At 35.6% G+C, this 18356-nt stretch overlaps 2 protein-coding genes across 2 annotated transcripts; both read right to left on the minus strand.

Annotated features, from left to right (window-relative positions):
• LOC109719178 (bifunctional aspartokinase/homoserine dehydrogenase 1) lies at nt 1615-8250 on the minus strand. The gene is made up of 12 exons (XM_020245720.1): nt 8016-8250; nt 7769-7937; nt 5910-5987; nt 5601-5716; nt 5395-5448; nt 4696-4783; nt 4520-4612; nt 3847-3887; nt 3431-3484; nt 3061-3224; nt 2770-2839; nt 1615-2279 (listed from the first exon to the last, which is right to left on the minus strand). The coding sequence occupies exons 1-12, from the start codon at nt 8118-8120 to the stop codon at nt 2154-2156; spliced, it is 1158 nt and encodes a 385-aa protein (XP_020101309.1). The 5' UTR covers nt 8121-8250; the 3' UTR covers nt 1615-2153.
• Nucleotides 8470-15603, minus strand: LOC109719177. The gene is made up of 8 exons (XM_020245719.1): nt 15472-15603; nt 14555-15349; nt 13408-13526; nt 13237-13313; nt 11402-11474; nt 10449-10542; nt 10318-10380; nt 8470-9325 (listed from the first exon to the last, which is right to left on the minus strand). Exons 1-8 carry the CDS (start codon nt 15529-15531, stop codon nt 8630-8632), a joined length of 1977 nt encoding a protein of 658 aa, XP_020101308.1. The 5' UTR covers nt 15532-15603; the 3' UTR covers nt 8470-8629.

Consider the following 18356-nt stretch of genomic DNA (forward strand, 5'->3'; position numbering starts at 1 on the left):
GTTTTTCTATTATAAATTAATATCTACAGAGTTATAGATTTGCATATTTGTCTCTGCAAATGTGGATCTTCGTGTAACCACCTTAAAATGTTTGGTTTCTCATATATGATTCTAAAATGTAAAAACATGTACAAGTACATGGCTAATTTGATTGGGGCAATGTTGGGGTTAAAAAGTTCCTACTTTGGAGAAAGAAATTTTAGTTAACTTTTGTAGATCTGAACATCAATACGAACTTGCTTTTTTTTTTTTTTTTAATTTGAAGTTGCTTGTAAGTGTAAACATCTTATTGCAAGGTCAGTTTAGAAATCTGTAGTAAAATACTAGACTAAATTACAGAAAACCTTTCTGTTAATACCCGCTTTTTCACTTTTTTTTCCTGTTATTTAAAAACCTATATATTTTCTCCCTTGAAAAATAAACAATATTCACAGAAGGGTATGGTGTGACAAAATGACCAACTTGTCATTATCTTCTTCGTCTCCTCTCCAATCCTGCTCATCCTGCACCCTCGCCTGCGCCTCCCTCACCCAAGCTCCGACTCCATTTTCCCCACCTGCTCTCCTGCTCCTCCAGCACCCTCATCGTTCCTCTTTTTTGACGATTGTAGGAAGGAAATCGTGGTGGGTATGGGCGGAGAGATGGGTGAATGCAAGGCGAGGGTGAAGCGGCGGAGGAGAGCGAGGGTGTGTGTCTGGGTACGGACAGAGAAGTGCGCTAGGGCAAGGCGGCGGAGTAGGGCGAGGCACCGCAGCGAGGATGTCAGTGAGGAAATGATCTATTAGTTGTAATCAATATTAAACTATAATATGCTTAATATAAAATGATTAGGTGCTTTTTAAGAATACCCATAATCCATTGCTCCGTTCTTCCGCTAAACCACATAGATTTTCTAGCAATCGCATTAGTTAACTTTCATGTGTATAAATCACAATGCATACTTCGACGTATGAAAATTTGGAAGTCACAACAACTCGTAACGCCCCAAAGATAATCTCACATTAGATGGAAAAAACATTATGATTAAGTATATAAGGAAATAAGGAATAGAAACCGTAATAATAATAACTAAACTTAAAAGTACTTTGAACCGATGGTTCAAGCCCAATTAGTTATTATTGCAAGTTGGCCCGATCGTTATATTTGATGTCAGAGCCGAATACCAATTAGATGTGTAAAACTTAAATATTATGTCGGATAAAATGCTACACCATGGGTTTGATAGAAGCCACCATTTCACCTAATAATTTTGATCTATCTACGTGATCAGATTTGGGCACGACGAGAACATCCACCTCTAGAATCTCACCGCTCAGTATGTTGATCTATGTAAGTGATCAGATTTCGACAAGGACATCAGGATCTCAATGAAAGAGTCTTTAATACTCCCCAGTGCTCTCATAACTGAAGAGAAATAGATTATGATTAGTTATATAAAATTCAAGAACCCTAATAATAATAACTAAGCTTGGATCGATGGTTTAGTCCCAATAAATTATTATTACTAGCGAGTTGAATCATTACACAACATCTTGTGCTTTAGGGTATTTAATCATTAATCATTAAGCTATGGATGCAGAAGCCCAAACTTTATCTCCTAAAAACAAAGTCTCCTTAAAAAAATGAAAAGATAAATAAAAATAATTAGCAAAAATTTCAAAAAGCCACTCTATGGTCGGCTCTATTGCACTTTACAATCATGTGCTTAGACAAGTGTAGCACAGCCATTTATTTAGTTTTCTATATAAGAACAAGTCCTTAAAAAAGGATAGCTGTAACATATCCTTAAAAAAGGATATTGAGGTGCCACACATGACGAAAACATGAAGTGGATTTCTGAACTTTACTCAACATTTGCAACATTTTAGTGAAAACACTTGTCCAAACTTCTGATCAGAACTAGAAAACCTGTAACTTAATGCTGGAACTGCGCAAGTAATCTCGATATCAAAATAAAGCAATCCTCCGCAAGTCTCTTTTCCGAGAAATCCTTGATTGATCTCTTCGCCTCTCTCATCGGCGCTCCAGATGTCAAAGGTAACATCCGACACCTGAGACCCACTATCCGATAACCTAACCAACTATGCGATTGCCACCGTCCATTGCTTTTTGTTGCATCTGCTGCCCTACATATCCTTGCGAGTCGGAAGATTTTACTTGAAAAGATCTTGCAGGTCGATTATATCTGCAAGGACTCCCGCAGCAGTAGTGTCATTACCGGCTCCTGCACCCTGAATCACCAGAGGCGAGTTGGCGTAACAGTGACTGCATATCTCCACCTGCCAGTATGATTACAAATGCAGCGTAATTAGGCATTTTTAGCTCGGCGGACCACTGACTAAATTATTAGGGTTATCAATGTTCAAAAACCAATATATACGGCAGCACAGAATGGGGAAAAAAAAAATCACTAAGGGGGCAAGATTTAAGATTGCAGCAAACATTTCCTGCTAGCTTAATATTCAAAATGTGAAAGTTACATAATGAAATGCCAGTATTGGTCCCCCAAAACAACCTGGAACCACAATCCGGATATCACATTCCAAATTGTGGTGCGTTCCCGATCTGGATAGCCAAAAGTGGTGAACCGAAAATAGTGTGCAAAGGTCTAATACGTAGAGATTAGCGTACTGCATCCCCGTAACCGTACTACCTACCACCAATACAAGGAAACAAGGGTGCTTGTGATATTTTGAACTTTTAGAGTTTATGTGAGCATTGGTGAAACTTTGCCAAGAAAGAACCAACACAAAAAGGTTAAGGGCATACCACATTGTCACTTCCTCTTAATCTCCCCAGTGGAGAATCTTTCGGAATCTCTTGGAGACCTACCTGACACCTGGAAAAAGAACCGTTAGAGCAACAGATAACGAAATCAAGTTTCACATAATAAAGTTTTCCGAAGTAAATAGCGAAAACAACAAAAAAGATGGGATAAAACACCATCCTAGGAACAGAACTAATTGTCAGGTATTATATCTGACGACAAGGACGATTGTAGTAGAATGATCCATGCTACTTTCCTATTACAACTTATGGTCAAATATAATAAAAAAATACCTTGAGTTCTCAATAACGCAAACATAGCGAAGAACATTTCCTTTTGAAGAGGCAGCTGTAACACGTTCCTCGATACTTTTATCAAGCTGTGAAATGGCACTTCCTAGAAAGACCTCTGTGGTCATTGAACCTGGTCCAAATTCACTAGGGTACAAACTCTCGACCTGAAAAACAAACGATACTGAAATTAGAACACTTGAGATAAAATAATAGGTAATATTGCCGTTCTTATAGCCATCATTTACAAAGCTGAGTTGATCCGTGAAACTCAGGGTGCATAAAGAAAGGAAACTAAAGTTATATTTATTTCCATGGAATCACAAAAATTTTTTAAAAAAAATGAAACTAGGAAAAGGCTTAGAGCATAGACCTTTATATCATTCAGGCTCATCTTCCAACCAAGAAGTCTAGCAAGGATTAATCCCTGTTCCAAAGCAAACCATGAGATCTATTGTTTAAATCACCAATGTTTGCAAAAGCTACTCGTGTTGCGGTAAAAAACTATGGCCATGCTTCCTGGCAATTAAAAGGCTTTTGACCAACCTTGAGTGAAATACACCTAGGCTACTAAAGACAAATAATCCATACAGCATATAAAAACATGAAATTCATTATGCTAGAATTAAGTTGGATTAGTAGACACAGAAAGTAACTAAAAAAAAATTGTTTTTTGTGCATCACAATTACATTCAGCAAGAGAACACATTTAGAATTCTCAGGAGAAGTAAAAATGATGATATATATTTACAGATAATACAAGATGTTGACAATGATGAGTTTGCAAACCTTTCTAGCAACATCCATCCCACTGAGGTCATCGCGTGGATCTGCAAAAATGGAAAAGTAGTCCTAAAATCTCAAAGTGCATTTTGCTACACAAGAAGGGGGGAAAAAAGGGAAAAAGAGCACTTTGTCCCTATTAGGATTTGTTTTAAATTCTAATGGGTCTCACTGTAATCCATGTCAAACCCCTATTTGTGCAAGGAAAAAGAAATTCAATACCAAAGAAAGAGCAGCTATCCTACAACCCCAAAACTTTATTACTGATTGAAAAGGAAACACCCAAGTCATCAAAGCACTCTATGCCACAATGACCTAACCGTACTAGATCAGCGGCTTATGATTATTCAGTAAAGGTACATTGCTGTCAAGTAACAAACGGAACTTGCGATCAGCAACGTGATGCAGTCATATAAGGTGTCTGAAGACATGGGATAAAATCTTGCATAATTAAACTTCGCATTAAAACAAGAGGAAAGAAATGTGAAGGTGAGAAATCAAGCAAAACAATAATGCAGATAAACAATTTAATGCTACAAAGATGCAGAGTGGCATCATAGACTTTCACAGAATAATATTACATATTTCTATTAAGTTTTAAATTCACCCATCAATAAAAACTCTACCAACATTTGAAACAGTAATTCTAATGAGTAGATTAGCAACAATAATATAAGACCTGGTTCTGTAAATCCAAGAGATTTAGCTGCTTTAACAACTTGGCTGAATGGCTTTCCATCCTCTAATTCGCTCATGACATAACCAAGTGTACCTATGACCATTGATCAGCGAAGCAAATATTAGAAATCAACTAGTGAAAGTCTTTGTTGCAACTGTAGTTTCTACATTACATACCACTCAAACTCCCCATAATACGACTAATGGGGTCTCCTGATGCAATAATACGGGTTACAGAAGCTATTACTGGAAGACCGGCTCCGACCTGGAAGAGAAAGGATTTTAATGTAAGAAACTTTGCAGAATAGACATTCATTGATGGAATACTATATCATCAGAAAGAAAAGACAACAATAACTGAAGTGTTAAAAAGGAAAAAGATAACTAAACGCTAATCATGGAGGTAAAACTCTCTTTCCCATTAATTTGAAATTGCAAATTTATTACTTGTCAAATTGTAAATTTCTCATATCATACAAAACCACAGCATTCTAAGCAGCGGATGTAGGTATACTCATTAAGGAAAGGTTAAATTCGCTGAAATTAGCAATCACTCAAAATAAGGCATCAACCAGAAATCAATTAAGAGACCTCCGTAACCAAGAAATAAGATCTATTGACAAATTCTACCCTTTGTCGAAGTTTTGTCATTCTATTTCATCTTAAAATTTTGGCTTGAAATACAGGAGCCACGGCTACTGCCTGACTTGGAATTAACCAAAAATCACAATGTTTGATACTCAAACAACAAGATAAAAGATATAAGAGAGAAGAGACGAAAAACGACTAACATTTGCATAACTTCCTAGGAAACCATGTTAAAATTATGACTTATCATAAGGAAATGAACAACATTGCTGAACAATATGTACATACAGTTGATTCGAACCGAATGCGCCGGAAATGAAAGACTAGCTTTTCAAAATCTTCCTGTATGGCAAAAAATCAGCTCTTAGGAACATCACCAGCAGCATATAAGGTGATAAGGTATGCATTCCGATTATAAGTTTACAAGAAATATTCTTGCACGCGATATATAATAATAAGAGGTTATAAAAGAGTTGAGTTAGAGACAGCATTACAATTGCACATGTAAGTGGCTTCTTGTTCGCTAGTACAACACAACAACCAAGACTCATAACCTCTTTTAGTGTATCAACGATCTCTGAACTGGCAGAACAATCAACTACTGCCAAACCTGTTAGAGGAAGAAAGAGAGGGGTGAGACATTGTTAGCAAATGCAAAACACTTAAAAATGCTGATATTTGAAAATATCAGCAGACTCAACTATCATCTCCATAATCAATCACATATGTTTAAAGCTTAGCTAGCAGCCCATTCCTGATTTCGGCAGCCATAAAAATGATAGGAGTTTGGATTCTCTACAAACCCGTGGATGTGCTGAGAAGGCGAGCAACATCAATGATCTTTCCCTTGGCTTCAGAATCCGTAAATAGTTGGCACCCTCCTGGAATCAAGTTAACAAACTCCTGTGAGGGTTAAAATCATATACCAACAATACAATATCCTTTTAACCGATTTCCAGCATTAAATTTTCATCTGATTACAAAACCAAGTAATAATTATTGAAGAAGAAAAGCCGCACAGAAAAGCTAAACTGCAGTCAGGTTCAGAAACTTCATGGTAACCACGATACTTATACAGTCTGATATATTTCTAGCATTTTTCAGAGCGGTCATTTTTATTAGGATTTCCTAAGAGCAAGGATTCATATAGAATTAGAATTGTTGGCTAACTAATATAATAGTCTATCCCTCAAATGCCTGCCTCAGTGCTCTGTTCTACTGTTATATGCATGTTCTGTCCTATAGACGCAATCGATCCTCATTGTGATTGCAACTCTGCTAAACTAGCTTCATTTATTCAGAATTCTGACGCCTCAAGAAACAGGCAAAGAAAATGTCATTCCAGACATTAGCTAATCATTTTCATTGCACAAAAACTACTTTGACTTAGAGGCTTTGCTTGGGCCTCAGAACAAGTTATACAATGATAGCTATGCATTATCAAGATTATCCGGTTCCTTAGAATGTCTTGGCATCTATGATTAGGTAGAATAGATTCAAGACAACTTATCTTATCCCGAGAAGATGACTTCACTCGCGAATATGCTATGCATACTACAAGTTTATTCAATAAAAAAAATGTCATATATAAATACAAGGGAAATACAAACAGGCCTAAGGATTTAAAAGATGATACATTTAACGGCAACCTTCAATTTGCTCCCCATGTCTTTTAGTGCATTTTCACTTTGTCATCATGTGCTTCAAAAAGCTGCACTTAGTTATCCTGTGTTTTTTATTTTTGTTTCACCAAAAAAACTTACCGTCAATAGATAGTAAAGTAATTTTTTAAAAAAAAGCATACAAAGCATACAGTGGTACCCTCTTTAATGATAGGTCTTTACAGTGAAGCAAAAACAAAACCAAGGGATAGTTTAGTGCAACTTTTTGACTCACAAGCAGCAAAGTGAAAATGCAATAAACCACAGTGAAAATGGCCCTGTTTGGATGGATGAATATCTTATTCATCAGCATATATCCCTTCAATTTACTCAAGAAGCATGCAGTATTTAGTAGATGAGCTGGATCAAATATATAGAATGGATAAGATATTCGGCCTTCAAGTCATTTTTTTCGAAATAAGAAAAGAGGTAAATTGCACATTTGGTCCTCAAACTATGAGGCGGGTGACATTTTAGTCCGCAAACTTTAATTAGTTGCGATTTCTGGTTTGAACTTTCAGATTGTTGCAATCAAGTCCCCAACCTAATTTAGTTGATTAAATATTGACACATCGTAGATGTAAAAGTAAAGTAGCATCTTAATTATTAAAGGTTCATATCAATCACAACACTGCTATATCATTTCTACGCTAGCGATATATCAATATTTAGTCAACTAAATTAGATTTTAGGACTTGATTGCAACAATTCTAAAAGTTCGAGTTAGAAATTAAAACAAATTAAAGTTTGAGAATCAAAATGTCACCCACCTCATAGTGTGAGGACCAAAATGTGCAATATATCCTAAGATAAGTTCACCTTGCAGGTGAAATACACTATCTTACTAAACCATAGATGTCAAAACCTTTCAAAGAGCAAACATCAAGCTCCTAGCTTCCGATCACACAAGAAAATCTTCACACCAAATATATTATCATTGGATATCTTATTTCGGCATCCAACAACATCCAAACAGCGGCCTTAATAGAACAAACACCTACCTAGACGAACAAGGGAGGAGAGAGGCGATCCGGAGGACTTTGAGCGGCACAGCTCGGCCAAGAAGGCGTCGTCCATGGACGCCGTCGCCGCCGCCGCCGCCGCCGCGGCGTCGCTCACGGCCAGCAGGGAGCGGCTATCGGCGACGCCGACGACTCGCAGGACCAAACCCTAGGACGGTGGAGAATGGGATGATGATCACAGTGGAATGGAAAAGGGGGAGGGGAAGTGGGGTTGTAGCGCCATTACCATTTGGGAGTGGAGTGATCGGCACGAGAGGATGTGGCGGAGGAGGTGGCGGCCGACGCCGCCGCAGCCCAGGAGGAGGATCGGAATGCTCTTCGTCTCCACCATCCTCTCCCCCACTCTCTCTCTCTCTCTCTCTCTCTCTCTCTATCCTCCGTCGAGGATGAAACCGTGGCTTAGGGTTCTAAGAAAGAAATTATTTGGAATTGTTTGTTTAATGGATTTTGATTTATGAATAGTTGAGTACTTAGACGGTAAAACACTTCTTAAATCTTAACCACCAAAGGAATAAAAGAACTCCAATTTGAACCACGAAAATAATTATAGTTTCTTTATACAGCTCAAGTCGTAAGATGCACCAATAAGTTCCAACTCAAAAAGTCACAAAAGCACTTCTGCAGAAGCTCTAGAAAAGAAGCAGGTTTCCAAACCCTGAGCTAACCAAGTGGGCAAAAAATTTCTAATCAAATAAGCCCAATCATAACAGAAAAGACAGCTTCCTCCTCTCTCAATGCATTCAACAACAATAGTTAGAATTCAAGTGGAATCATAATCTGTAGTCTCAAATCACAGATAACACATACACAGGGAAAAATAGATTGGATGCAAAATCTCTTTTACTCGGTGATTTCTCCTTCCTCTGAGTCCTCTAACTGCTCAGTATCATCACTAACACTATCACTCTCATCCTCACCTGAACTACTCTCAGCTTCATCAACTACATTCGAATCTTTTAAATTCTCCTTACCCGCAAAATCACAGTACATGTCAGTATCATTGGTACTATAATCACCACCTTCATTTTGTTCTACAACTACATGCAAGTCTTTTTGATCATCGGTTTTGCGAAAATTAGAAACACCCATATCGTTCGGAGATGGGTTTGCTCCTAAAACGGCTGTACTTGCGTATATAGTATCTTGTACTGTGATGGATGGAAACTCCAATGGCTTCTCGGGCCAGCTCTCGAAGAAGGAATTCAGAAGCACGAATCTGAATGCTTGCAAAAGCCGGCTTTTGTCTCCTTTGATTTCGGTGTTTAGAAGCTTCCGCAAAAGGGTTGGTTCTCTCGCAACTGGAGCTGGTGTTGTAGGTTCTTTCTTTAGTTTCGGCTTTTTACCGCGCCTATCTCGTTGATTATATTTGCCCCTCTTGTTATTGTATCTGTTCAAGCTTCCATCGGACCTATTCAGAGTTTTCCTCTCGTTCGGTTTTCCATTGAGCTGACCCTCAGGTTCGGAAAGATATCCAGGTGGAATCTCAGGAGCTTCGAAGCCCAATTCCGCCTGCTTGACTAAAACTTCTTTGAGTTGCTGTAAACAATTACAGCGAGTCACTTAAAAAGAATAGTAATGGAAGATGACTCGAGAAATTACAGTGCTTTTAAGGGGCTTTTGCATACATGTCCATGCAAAAATTATATATTTACATATATAACTCCAAAACAAAATCTTAATATTCACATACGGCCTCCCTGCTCTATATACCTATAGAACTAGACTACTATACCATCGGTAGCACGGAGGGCTCCGTGCTACCAAGTTGTTTTCGATGATGCGGCTTCCAAATCGACGATCGGCTCCGTTAGACTTGATCTACACTATTAAAAGTATTTAGAAACTAAATTTCATAATTTTTCGATATCATTTACCTATCAAACAAGTAGTCTAAAATTGAACGGTTGAAAATAAAAATCTCATAAAAAATGATGATAAAAGATTTAAATTCAAGATCAGATATACTGATCTTACTCTAAATAGTGAAAAGAATTTTCTATAAAATTTTCATCGCATTTGGATTGTTTGTCACCGTTAAACTCACAAACACACCACATCGGCCATTAAAATTGTCAATTTTGAGATCTTTTGATCACTGGTCAAATGATGTCCAAAAAATCTGAAATTTAGTTTTCCAAATACTTTCAATAGTGTAGATCAAGTCTAACGGAGCCGATCGTCGATTTGGAAGCGGCATCATCGAAAACAACTTAGTAGCACAGAGCCCTCCGTGCTACCAATAGTATAGTAGCCAGACTCAATATATATATATATATATCTTGAGATGGGAAAATCATCCAAATCAAGGAGAGAAGTGGATTTACTATCACAAAAAAAATATATATATATATATAAAAGATTAAAAAAATAAAAATGGGTGCCTATGTAAATACAAGGTGTATTTTTTTAAGAAAGTTTCAGGACACAAAAAAATTTGGATCCCACACAAATGTATGTGTAAATAAATAATTCCACATGCTATGAATACACACACACACACACGAGAAAAACCAAACCAATCGGTTTACCTGACGACATAATTTGGTATTCTCTTCGGCATCCTCACCATTTGTCCCATTCAAAGCCAACTTCTGCATCATGAAGTTATTCAGAAATTATTGAATGGGCCACAAATATATTACAAGAACTGATGATTGACCTTTTTCTCAATGTTGGCACAAGTCGGAAAGTTCTTCTTGCGTGCTTCAATCCACTGTTTGATTTCATGTTCGCTATAGATAATAGGAACAAACCTTCAAGAAGACAGAGATGTTAATACTTCAGATAACTGCACTAGCATGCAAGGTTCACGCGCTAATATTAAACTAAACGAACTTGCTGCATAATTTCATGTGTAATGTAAATGATTTATAATTTACTAGCTCCCAGAAAATAACTGAGAAACATTATCCTCGGACAGCCAATTCAATAAATGTTGACATTTGCTTCTTCCTCTTTTTTCTTTTTGTTCCCAAAACTGAAAAGAGAAAATTGAATTTATCATAAGAAAACAGCTCGTTTACTACTAAAGCACTGGATGGGTGCGGTCCATAACACTGTCTTTTTGGATTCTTCAGCTATGATAGATCACCTTGTAGGTCAAATAAATTATTCTGAAAAAAGAAAGATCATGAAGACATTGCAGTTGGACAAAGTTAAACTCATAGGTAACAATCACAAAAGATAATGTCCATGCCGCACTAGTTATCACTAAATGGTCCAACAACTATGGCTCTACTTACTGCATAAGGCCCAAAACAGTACTCATGAAAACAATGCCACCAACTGCTAGCATAAGTATAAAAGCAGATATGAACTCAGAGATTTGTCACACAACATATAATATCAAGCAGATGGTTCATTATACAGAGGGCGGGCGCTCGATGAAAATTCATAAAGGAAAAGTGGACTATTAAGATCCGGAAAGATTTTATTGCTATTTAGCTAGATATATAACTAGTTTGATCTATGAAGATCGGTGGGTCGAATATCCTTAATATTGTGAATAAATTCAAGTCACTCTTAGAACCAAAGCACGATGATGACTCTTTCCCTTGTTGAATCAACATGCATGTTTAGGGCCTTTTTCCATCAAATGCAATAAATCAATACCTTCGTCGCTCTGTAGAAGCTGAACTGCCGCCACTTGGAAAGTTAGATTTTCCTTCTCTCCCATTGTTATGACCTGATTAAAGTCATATGAAACAATAGAAAGCCAAAAATTAATATCCATTATGTCAAATAGAGAATGAGTAACATCTACAACTGATTCAGTCAGATCATTCAGCTAATCAACAATAATAAACAATATGCTGGATTTCCCTTTCTATATTACATTTAAGCGAAGAGCTAGAAACAAAATAAAAGACAAAATAACCACAACGTTAAGAAAACAAAAGCCAATGCATATTTGCATTTAGCTAGAAACAAATATAACATTAGTTCAACAGATGTGCTTCTCAAATGTCTTAGACAACAATAAACAATAGAAATGTGACATTTAAAAACCATAACATTCTTGAAAACTGAAGAATAAAACATTCTATGTCTTCTGATCTTGTCAGTTGAGGTTACAATATGGAAATTTCTGTTAATTGTGGTTGAAAATAAGGGCATGCTCGATGCACATGTATTAATATTCCCAGACAATAACTGTTTGCTATTGTCCTTTTATCAATACAATAAGAAGAGCTTTATTTGTATGTATTTGTCAAAACAAAAAGGGAGGCAACAACTACAGGCAAACAAACACATAGAGAGTGGTCAAAATCACTAAAACTTATCTTCTAACTAAATTACACTTTAACCATACTAAACAGGCTCTAAATGAAGTGTATCATGTCTGCAGGAACTAGATATTTGACAAATAGATACAAAAACTAAGATTGCTTAACAATTTCATTAACCGCCTTTTATTCAATAAAAAGGAACTCAAACGAGATATAGACTAAATTTCTAGTCATCCAGTTGGTAGTACTTAATCTCTACACTGAGATTATACGACATCTGAGTTTAGAAAGGGCCAAATTTATAATTGCATAGAAAGATACAGCATATTGTTCATGCACTATGTGAAACAAACAACTGTTTTTGCTATACTATGTGGGTAATTATAGTCCGCTATTTATGCTCAAAAACATTACTAATATTTGTCAAATCAGCATCTTTGTTGACTACCGTAACCACAAGCCCAACAGCTCAGTCATTTCATATTAAGCAAGCAATAAAGGTAGAATGGACAACTTTGATCAATGCACTCTATCAAGGTTGTAAATAGCAAATAACGAATATATAGCATTTCGAGTGCCTCATAGCGGAAAGCAGATAGCAGGCGCCATAGTGGGCACTAACAACCCATAGCGAATTTCACAAAAAGTTACTTAATATGCCTATATTTCTTATAGAAAATACTAATGATTTTGAAGGAAAAAACAACCAATCATTATCTTTTTCTAGTTTTGCAAGCCTATACATATTTAATATCAATATCTAGAAGGCTAACTTCAAAATATTATGATTTAGCAAACCAAAAAGGCAAAAAGCTAGAAAATCTATAGTCCATTTACAAGTTTTTAATCATCTATTTACCTTCAAAACCTGATCAGATAAGACATTTTAACCAGTTTGCAATTTTCAAGCTTTTGAGCCCATAGCACCTGCTTCAACACCGCCTAATAGCGCCTGCTCAGGTGTTGCTTTATACCCACTCCACTAAATCCCGCTCTAAACGTTATGTCGTAGCGGTAGCGTAGCGGCCACTATTTAAAACACTGCATGCTATTTTTTTTCTATCAATTTAGGCTTTTTACACAATATTACAGGAGCACGCATCCAAGAACTCCAATAAGAATATAGAAAGGTTATAGGTGATCATGAACTGAAACTCTCAAGTATTACCCTCTAATTTCAATGTGTATTCAAATAAATTATATATTCAAAAAGATGACCTCTTCCACCAGTTCTATTATATGGCTTTGCGTTCCACTTCCCATTGGTCGCATGATGAAATTGAGGTTTTTGAGTCCTGCAAATATAAACTTGAACTTCAAGGTCGTGGTCGCAAAGTGAAATAAAGTAAAAGCCTAAAAGCGTGAAAGATGAGCAAGAGATAAACATGCCTAACATTTGATATCCCTCCTATTTCATGTCCTTTTGGATTTGTTCTGAAGTTTTTTCTTGTAGAATATTCATTTCTTAAATTTGAGACTCCAGAACCATTAGCTTCACCACAGTTGACCTGTAATTGGAATCCAAAAAAAATTAAGAGCTGAATGAAAAGAGAGAGAGATAGAGAGATTACTTCTAGGACATTTGCTAGCATAGCCTAGTAGGCTTGTACGGAACAGATAATTAAAAACAATCTTTTGTGGTTTGGTTCCACAATGTTGGTTTGGGTACAAGCTTAGGAGTGAGCACTAGAGCCAGTCAGCATGCTAATCGAAGTTAGCCAATTACTAGTATTTTTAAAAACTCAAAAGAGTTCAAAATCTTCCAAAATTAATTTCCCTTTCACAATACAATGAAAACAAAATTAGCAGATGAAGCCAAAGCATACCTCTCAAATTTTCCACCTGCTTTGCCACCATAAAAATTCTCTCTCACCACTTAAAAAGAGTTCTTAGTCAAGTTTGAGATCAACTTCCAGTAAGCTTGAGTGTTGAGTCATAATAATAGTTAATATTGTTGGAAGTAATTCTATGGATTATTTCCCTACTGAATATTAGAAGCACGGTCATCCAAGCGAAGGGAGTAGACAAGTTTCACTGCCTAAACTCGTAACTTTACAAATCACTGCTGCATAGGCTTACAAAACTTTTATAATGGTGGTCACATTCCATATTATTGCAAAAACAGCAAAAAAACTGATTGCACGATGCTAAAATTTAAGTGTGTACGATAGCGACTGTTTATTTGTATGGACTAGCATATCAAAGGAAGAAACTTGTTGAGATACTTAAAATAAGAACCATAGTATTTACCATAGAACAGATCAATACCATAGTGCATAGTTGAATAAAAAATTATGATACGTAACATCAAAATCATAAAATGTGACAAAACAAAACGTCTACTTCACCACGAAGCACCCAAAAGATCCCTTGCAATGTAAACTGTCATATCTACTCAAAAAAGAAACCTCTGCATTTCCAACACAAAAAATATACATATATGATAATCCCTATGCAAACAACCGTGGTATGAAACATGTATAAATGAGACGAGAATATGAACATAGCTGATTAAAAACAAATAAAATGCACCTACCATATTATTACCATCACTTTGCGATAGGCTGCGGGAGAAAGGCGGTCGAAATTTCGTCGCAGCCATAGGTGTTCCGTGTTTAACACCCTGACCCATCGCATGGCAGTTCACACCGTTAGACGCTGCATTACGAAAGTTCGCATTCGAACTGGACATAGCCATATTGGGGTTGCTGCCGAACCCAGAGTTTGGAGCAATTCCACGAAAGTTGTGATTTCTACTACCCATCTCATGATTGGAAGCTAACTGCCCATTATTCACCTCATGATTCACAGCGTCGACACATGCCACCGCATCCCCAAAATTGGGACTCATACCATTAGAATTACCAAAAGAGCCCGAATTCGGGGCGGTTGTGCCACTAAAAAGCACCGGGATGTTCACACCCAACTGCCCGTTCGCACCGGCCGCGAATTGGTTCATGCTCTGAGCAAGATTATTCGCCAAAAATTGGCCGCCCAACTGCACCGACGAGAGAAAGTTTAGATTTTGCAACTGATTCTGAAACTGCGGCAAGCTCTGCTGCAAACCAGCAGCTTGCCCCAGAAGCTGCAGAGCCATGACTTGGTTCAACCCAAAGCTCCCATTTGGGGGGAGAACACCAATACCCATCTGATTATTCTGCGCCATCGGCGGCATGTTAGGGCTATTCTGAAAGATTTGCTGCTGATTGGGCATGCCCATGGCGTTCCCACCCAAATTGCTCAGATGGGCGTTTGGGTTACTCAAATTCCCCATCATTGGAGCTGGGAATTGGGGGTTTGGGCTATTGGGCAAGTGCGGAATCATCATCCCCTGCTTCCACAACAACAACAACAACAACAACAACAACAAAAACAACAGCAACAAAGATCACAACTTTGCAACACAGAAGAGGATCTGATCCAAAACTAGAGGGGAAATAGAGAGAAATTGACCTGTTGGAGAGGTGGGTCGTTGCCGCCATGGTTGGGGAGCGAGGGGAAAAAGGGGAGCATCTCTACTACGCGATGGTGTTGGGGGAGAAGAGGAGGATGCTCGGAGTAGGGTTTAAGCGAACGAGATTTTTATTTATTTATTTATTTATTTATTTATTTATTTTGGGTTAATTGCATATGTATACCTACAAAGTGAAAAAATTGCGTATTAATTAAAACCGATAAATATCTTTTTTTTTTCTATTTTTTTTGTTTTGACTTTCAAAAATTTATATTTTTACCTTTTAAAATTTTAAAAATATTTTCAAAGAATCACGGCATTAAAGGACAAGGTGAAATGACCAAATTACCCTGTTAAATGTTTCATAAAATTTTGCATATTAATTTCTATACTGTTTTAGTTATTAGCTTAAAATACAAAAAATCCTTCTATGAATACCTATTTTTTTATTTTTTCTTCCTGACTTTTAAAAATTAATATTTTGGACCTCTAAGATTTTAGAAATATTTTCAAAGAATCGCGGCGTTAACGGAGAGGGTAAAATGATAAAATTTTTTCTTTTACTTGTTGATAAAAAAAAATAATATTTTAATATATTTCTATTATATTGAAAAGCTTTTTTCATATAAATTATAAGAAATAGATAAGATAACGACGAAACCTACCGGCGGTAAATTAAATGTATCAACTTAAAATTTTGATAGGATAAAAATATAAATTTATATCATTTGAATCCTTACGAAACATAATTGAAGAAGAAGAATAGAGTTTAAGCGAGCGATTGAATTTTATTTTGTTTAAAATGTAAAGACAAGTCCTAAACTTTAGCCTGTTTTGAAATTGACTCCTAAACTTTTTTCTACAAGTCATTTGATTTACACTTTCTCTGCTTACTGAAAGTTTAATTTAAATCACCTCCTTAGCAATTTTAGAATTTATTATTTTATTTGAATTTTCTCTTGATAAGCCGGTAAATGAGTATAATTTTAAAGGAACAAAGGGTCGTTGACTTTGTATGATGAACTTTTTGTTTAAATTTTAAGTTAATTTTATATAGCTCCCCGTAAGAATATCGAATAACAAATATATCCCTATAATGTTTAACTTTTTATATTTGTTCCTGCAAAAGTCCTAATATTTTCAGATATAGTCTTGCTGTTAGAATCCGTTAAAAAAACATAATTAACCATAGGTAAAATATCTAACCATGGTTAGTGAATAAGATAAATTGACTTTTTTATCTTTTTTATATTATTTGTGATCATAGAAAGAAAAAATATGTCCGTTGAAAATTTTTGGGAGGACATTTCTGTATAATTCTAATAGTTAAAGCTTTTGGAGGGATATATTTGTGATGGTAAAAATGTCATTTACTTAACTTCTGTTAAAAAATAAACAGTGCTATAATAGTAACAAACCAGAAGAGCAAATATGAATATCATTATACTTTTGCGAGAATAAATATGAAAAATTAAACTCTGTAGGAATATATTTGCTATTCGATATGCTTACAGGGAGCTGTATAAAGTTAACCCAAATTTTAATATATTTTAATATTATTCAGTTATCTAACTTGTAGTTTACTATTTTATCAGCTTTGTTTTTGCTTTGTTTTTATTTAGAGTAAACTTCAAATACCACCCTTGTGGTTTCGCATTTTCTCACTTTCGTACCCTATGGTTTAAAGTGTATCAAGTTAGTGTCCTGTGGTTTTATTTTTATCTTTTTATCAGCTTTTCCGTTAATATTTTATTAAATTATATATAAAAAATTTCAGATACCCCACCTAGGTTTATTGAATATTCACTTTAGTAACATTTAGTTTTAACTTCGTCACTAATTTAACGAAAAAAATTACTGAAATCGATAATAAAAAAATAAAAATAAAACTACATGACACTAAATTGATACACTTCAAACTATATGGTACTAAAGTGAGACAGTATGAAATCACAGGGGTAGTATTTGAAAATTTTCCTTTTATTTATTATAATTAAAGGATGCTGATCAATGTGAAGCTGCAAATGTGCTTTTCTTGATTTTGCATTTTATTAGCTTTTAGATTTTAATAGAATTTCAAAAATTACCAAGAAGAAAAGCTTAAATGAGACTTTGAGTAAGTATAGATGTGTAAACCAAGTAAAAAAAAAGGGGTTAATTTCATATAAGTCCCTGTAAATATAATAAATTTCAAATATATTTATATAAAGTTCAATTTTTATATGTTATCTCTACAAAAATCCCAATATTTTCAAAATATGTCCTATGGTTTGTTACTGTTAAAGTACTATTCATTTTATAAGTGAAATGTCATTTGTATCATCACAAATATATCCCTCCAAAAATACCACTTGTTTTAATTGAAGAGGAATAAAAATATCAATTCATCTCATTAACTAATTAGGGTTAAGTATTTTACCTATGGTTAACTAATTTTTTCTAACGGATTCTAACGGCAGGGACATACTTGAAAATATCAGAACTGTTGCAGGGATAACATATGAAAGTTAAACTTTATAAGAATATATTTATAATTCACTATATTTGGACGGACATGTATGAAATTAATCCAAAAAAAATTCATGTCTCAATTTGAAATAAGCTAAAGTTCGGGGAGTAAGATACATTTTAACTTTGTTATTTCTTTTGGTAGTGCACTAATGCTACATTTACAACCAACTTTTTGTCTATCGGTTATTTTTTAAATTACTAAAATTCGAAAGGCCTTGAATAAACTTAGGGCGCGTTTGGTTCGAAGTCGGAATCGAAATTGGAATCGGAATCAAAATAAGCTGGAATCGGAATCGGAATGACTCATTACCTAATTCTGTTTGGTTCATCACCTGAATCGGAATCGGAATAAATCATTCCCATTGTCGGTGTT

The sequence above is a fragment of the Ananas comosus genome, linkage group 13 (assembly GCF_001540865.1).
Source record: "Ananas comosus cultivar F153 linkage group 13, ASM154086v1, whole genome shotgun sequence".
Lineage (NCBI taxonomy): Eukaryota > Viridiplantae > Streptophyta > Magnoliopsida > Poales > Bromeliaceae > Ananas > Ananas comosus.

Excerpts from the sequence above, each read along its gene's own strand:
- LOC109719178 (XM_020245720.1), bottom strand. The coding sequence starts at position 8,120 with ATGGTGGAGACGAAGAGCATTCCGATCCTCCTCCTGGGCTGCGGCGGC. Across the intron at positions 5,717-5,909 it reads CCTTCTCAGCACATCCACGG|GTTTGGCAGTAGTTGATTGT; the intron begins GTTTGTAGAGAA and ends TTCCTCTAACAG. Across the intron at positions 4,784-5,394 it reads GCATTCGGTTCGAATCAACT|GTCGGAGCCGGTCTTCCAGT; the intron begins GTATGTACATAT and ends TTTCTCTTCCAG.
- LOC109719177 (XM_020245719.1), bottom strand. The coding sequence starts at position 15,531 with ATGCTCCCCTTTTTCCCCTCGCTCCCCAACCATGGCGGCAACGACCCA. Across the intron at positions 11,475-13,236 it reads TAATAGAACTGGTGGAAGAG|GTCATAACAATGGGAGAGAA; the intron begins GTCATCTTTTTG and ends GACTTTAATCAG. Across the intron at positions 9,326-10,317 it reads ATACCAAATTATGTCGTCAG|CAACTCAAAGAAGTTTTAGT; the intron begins GTAAACCGATTG and ends AATTGTTTACAG.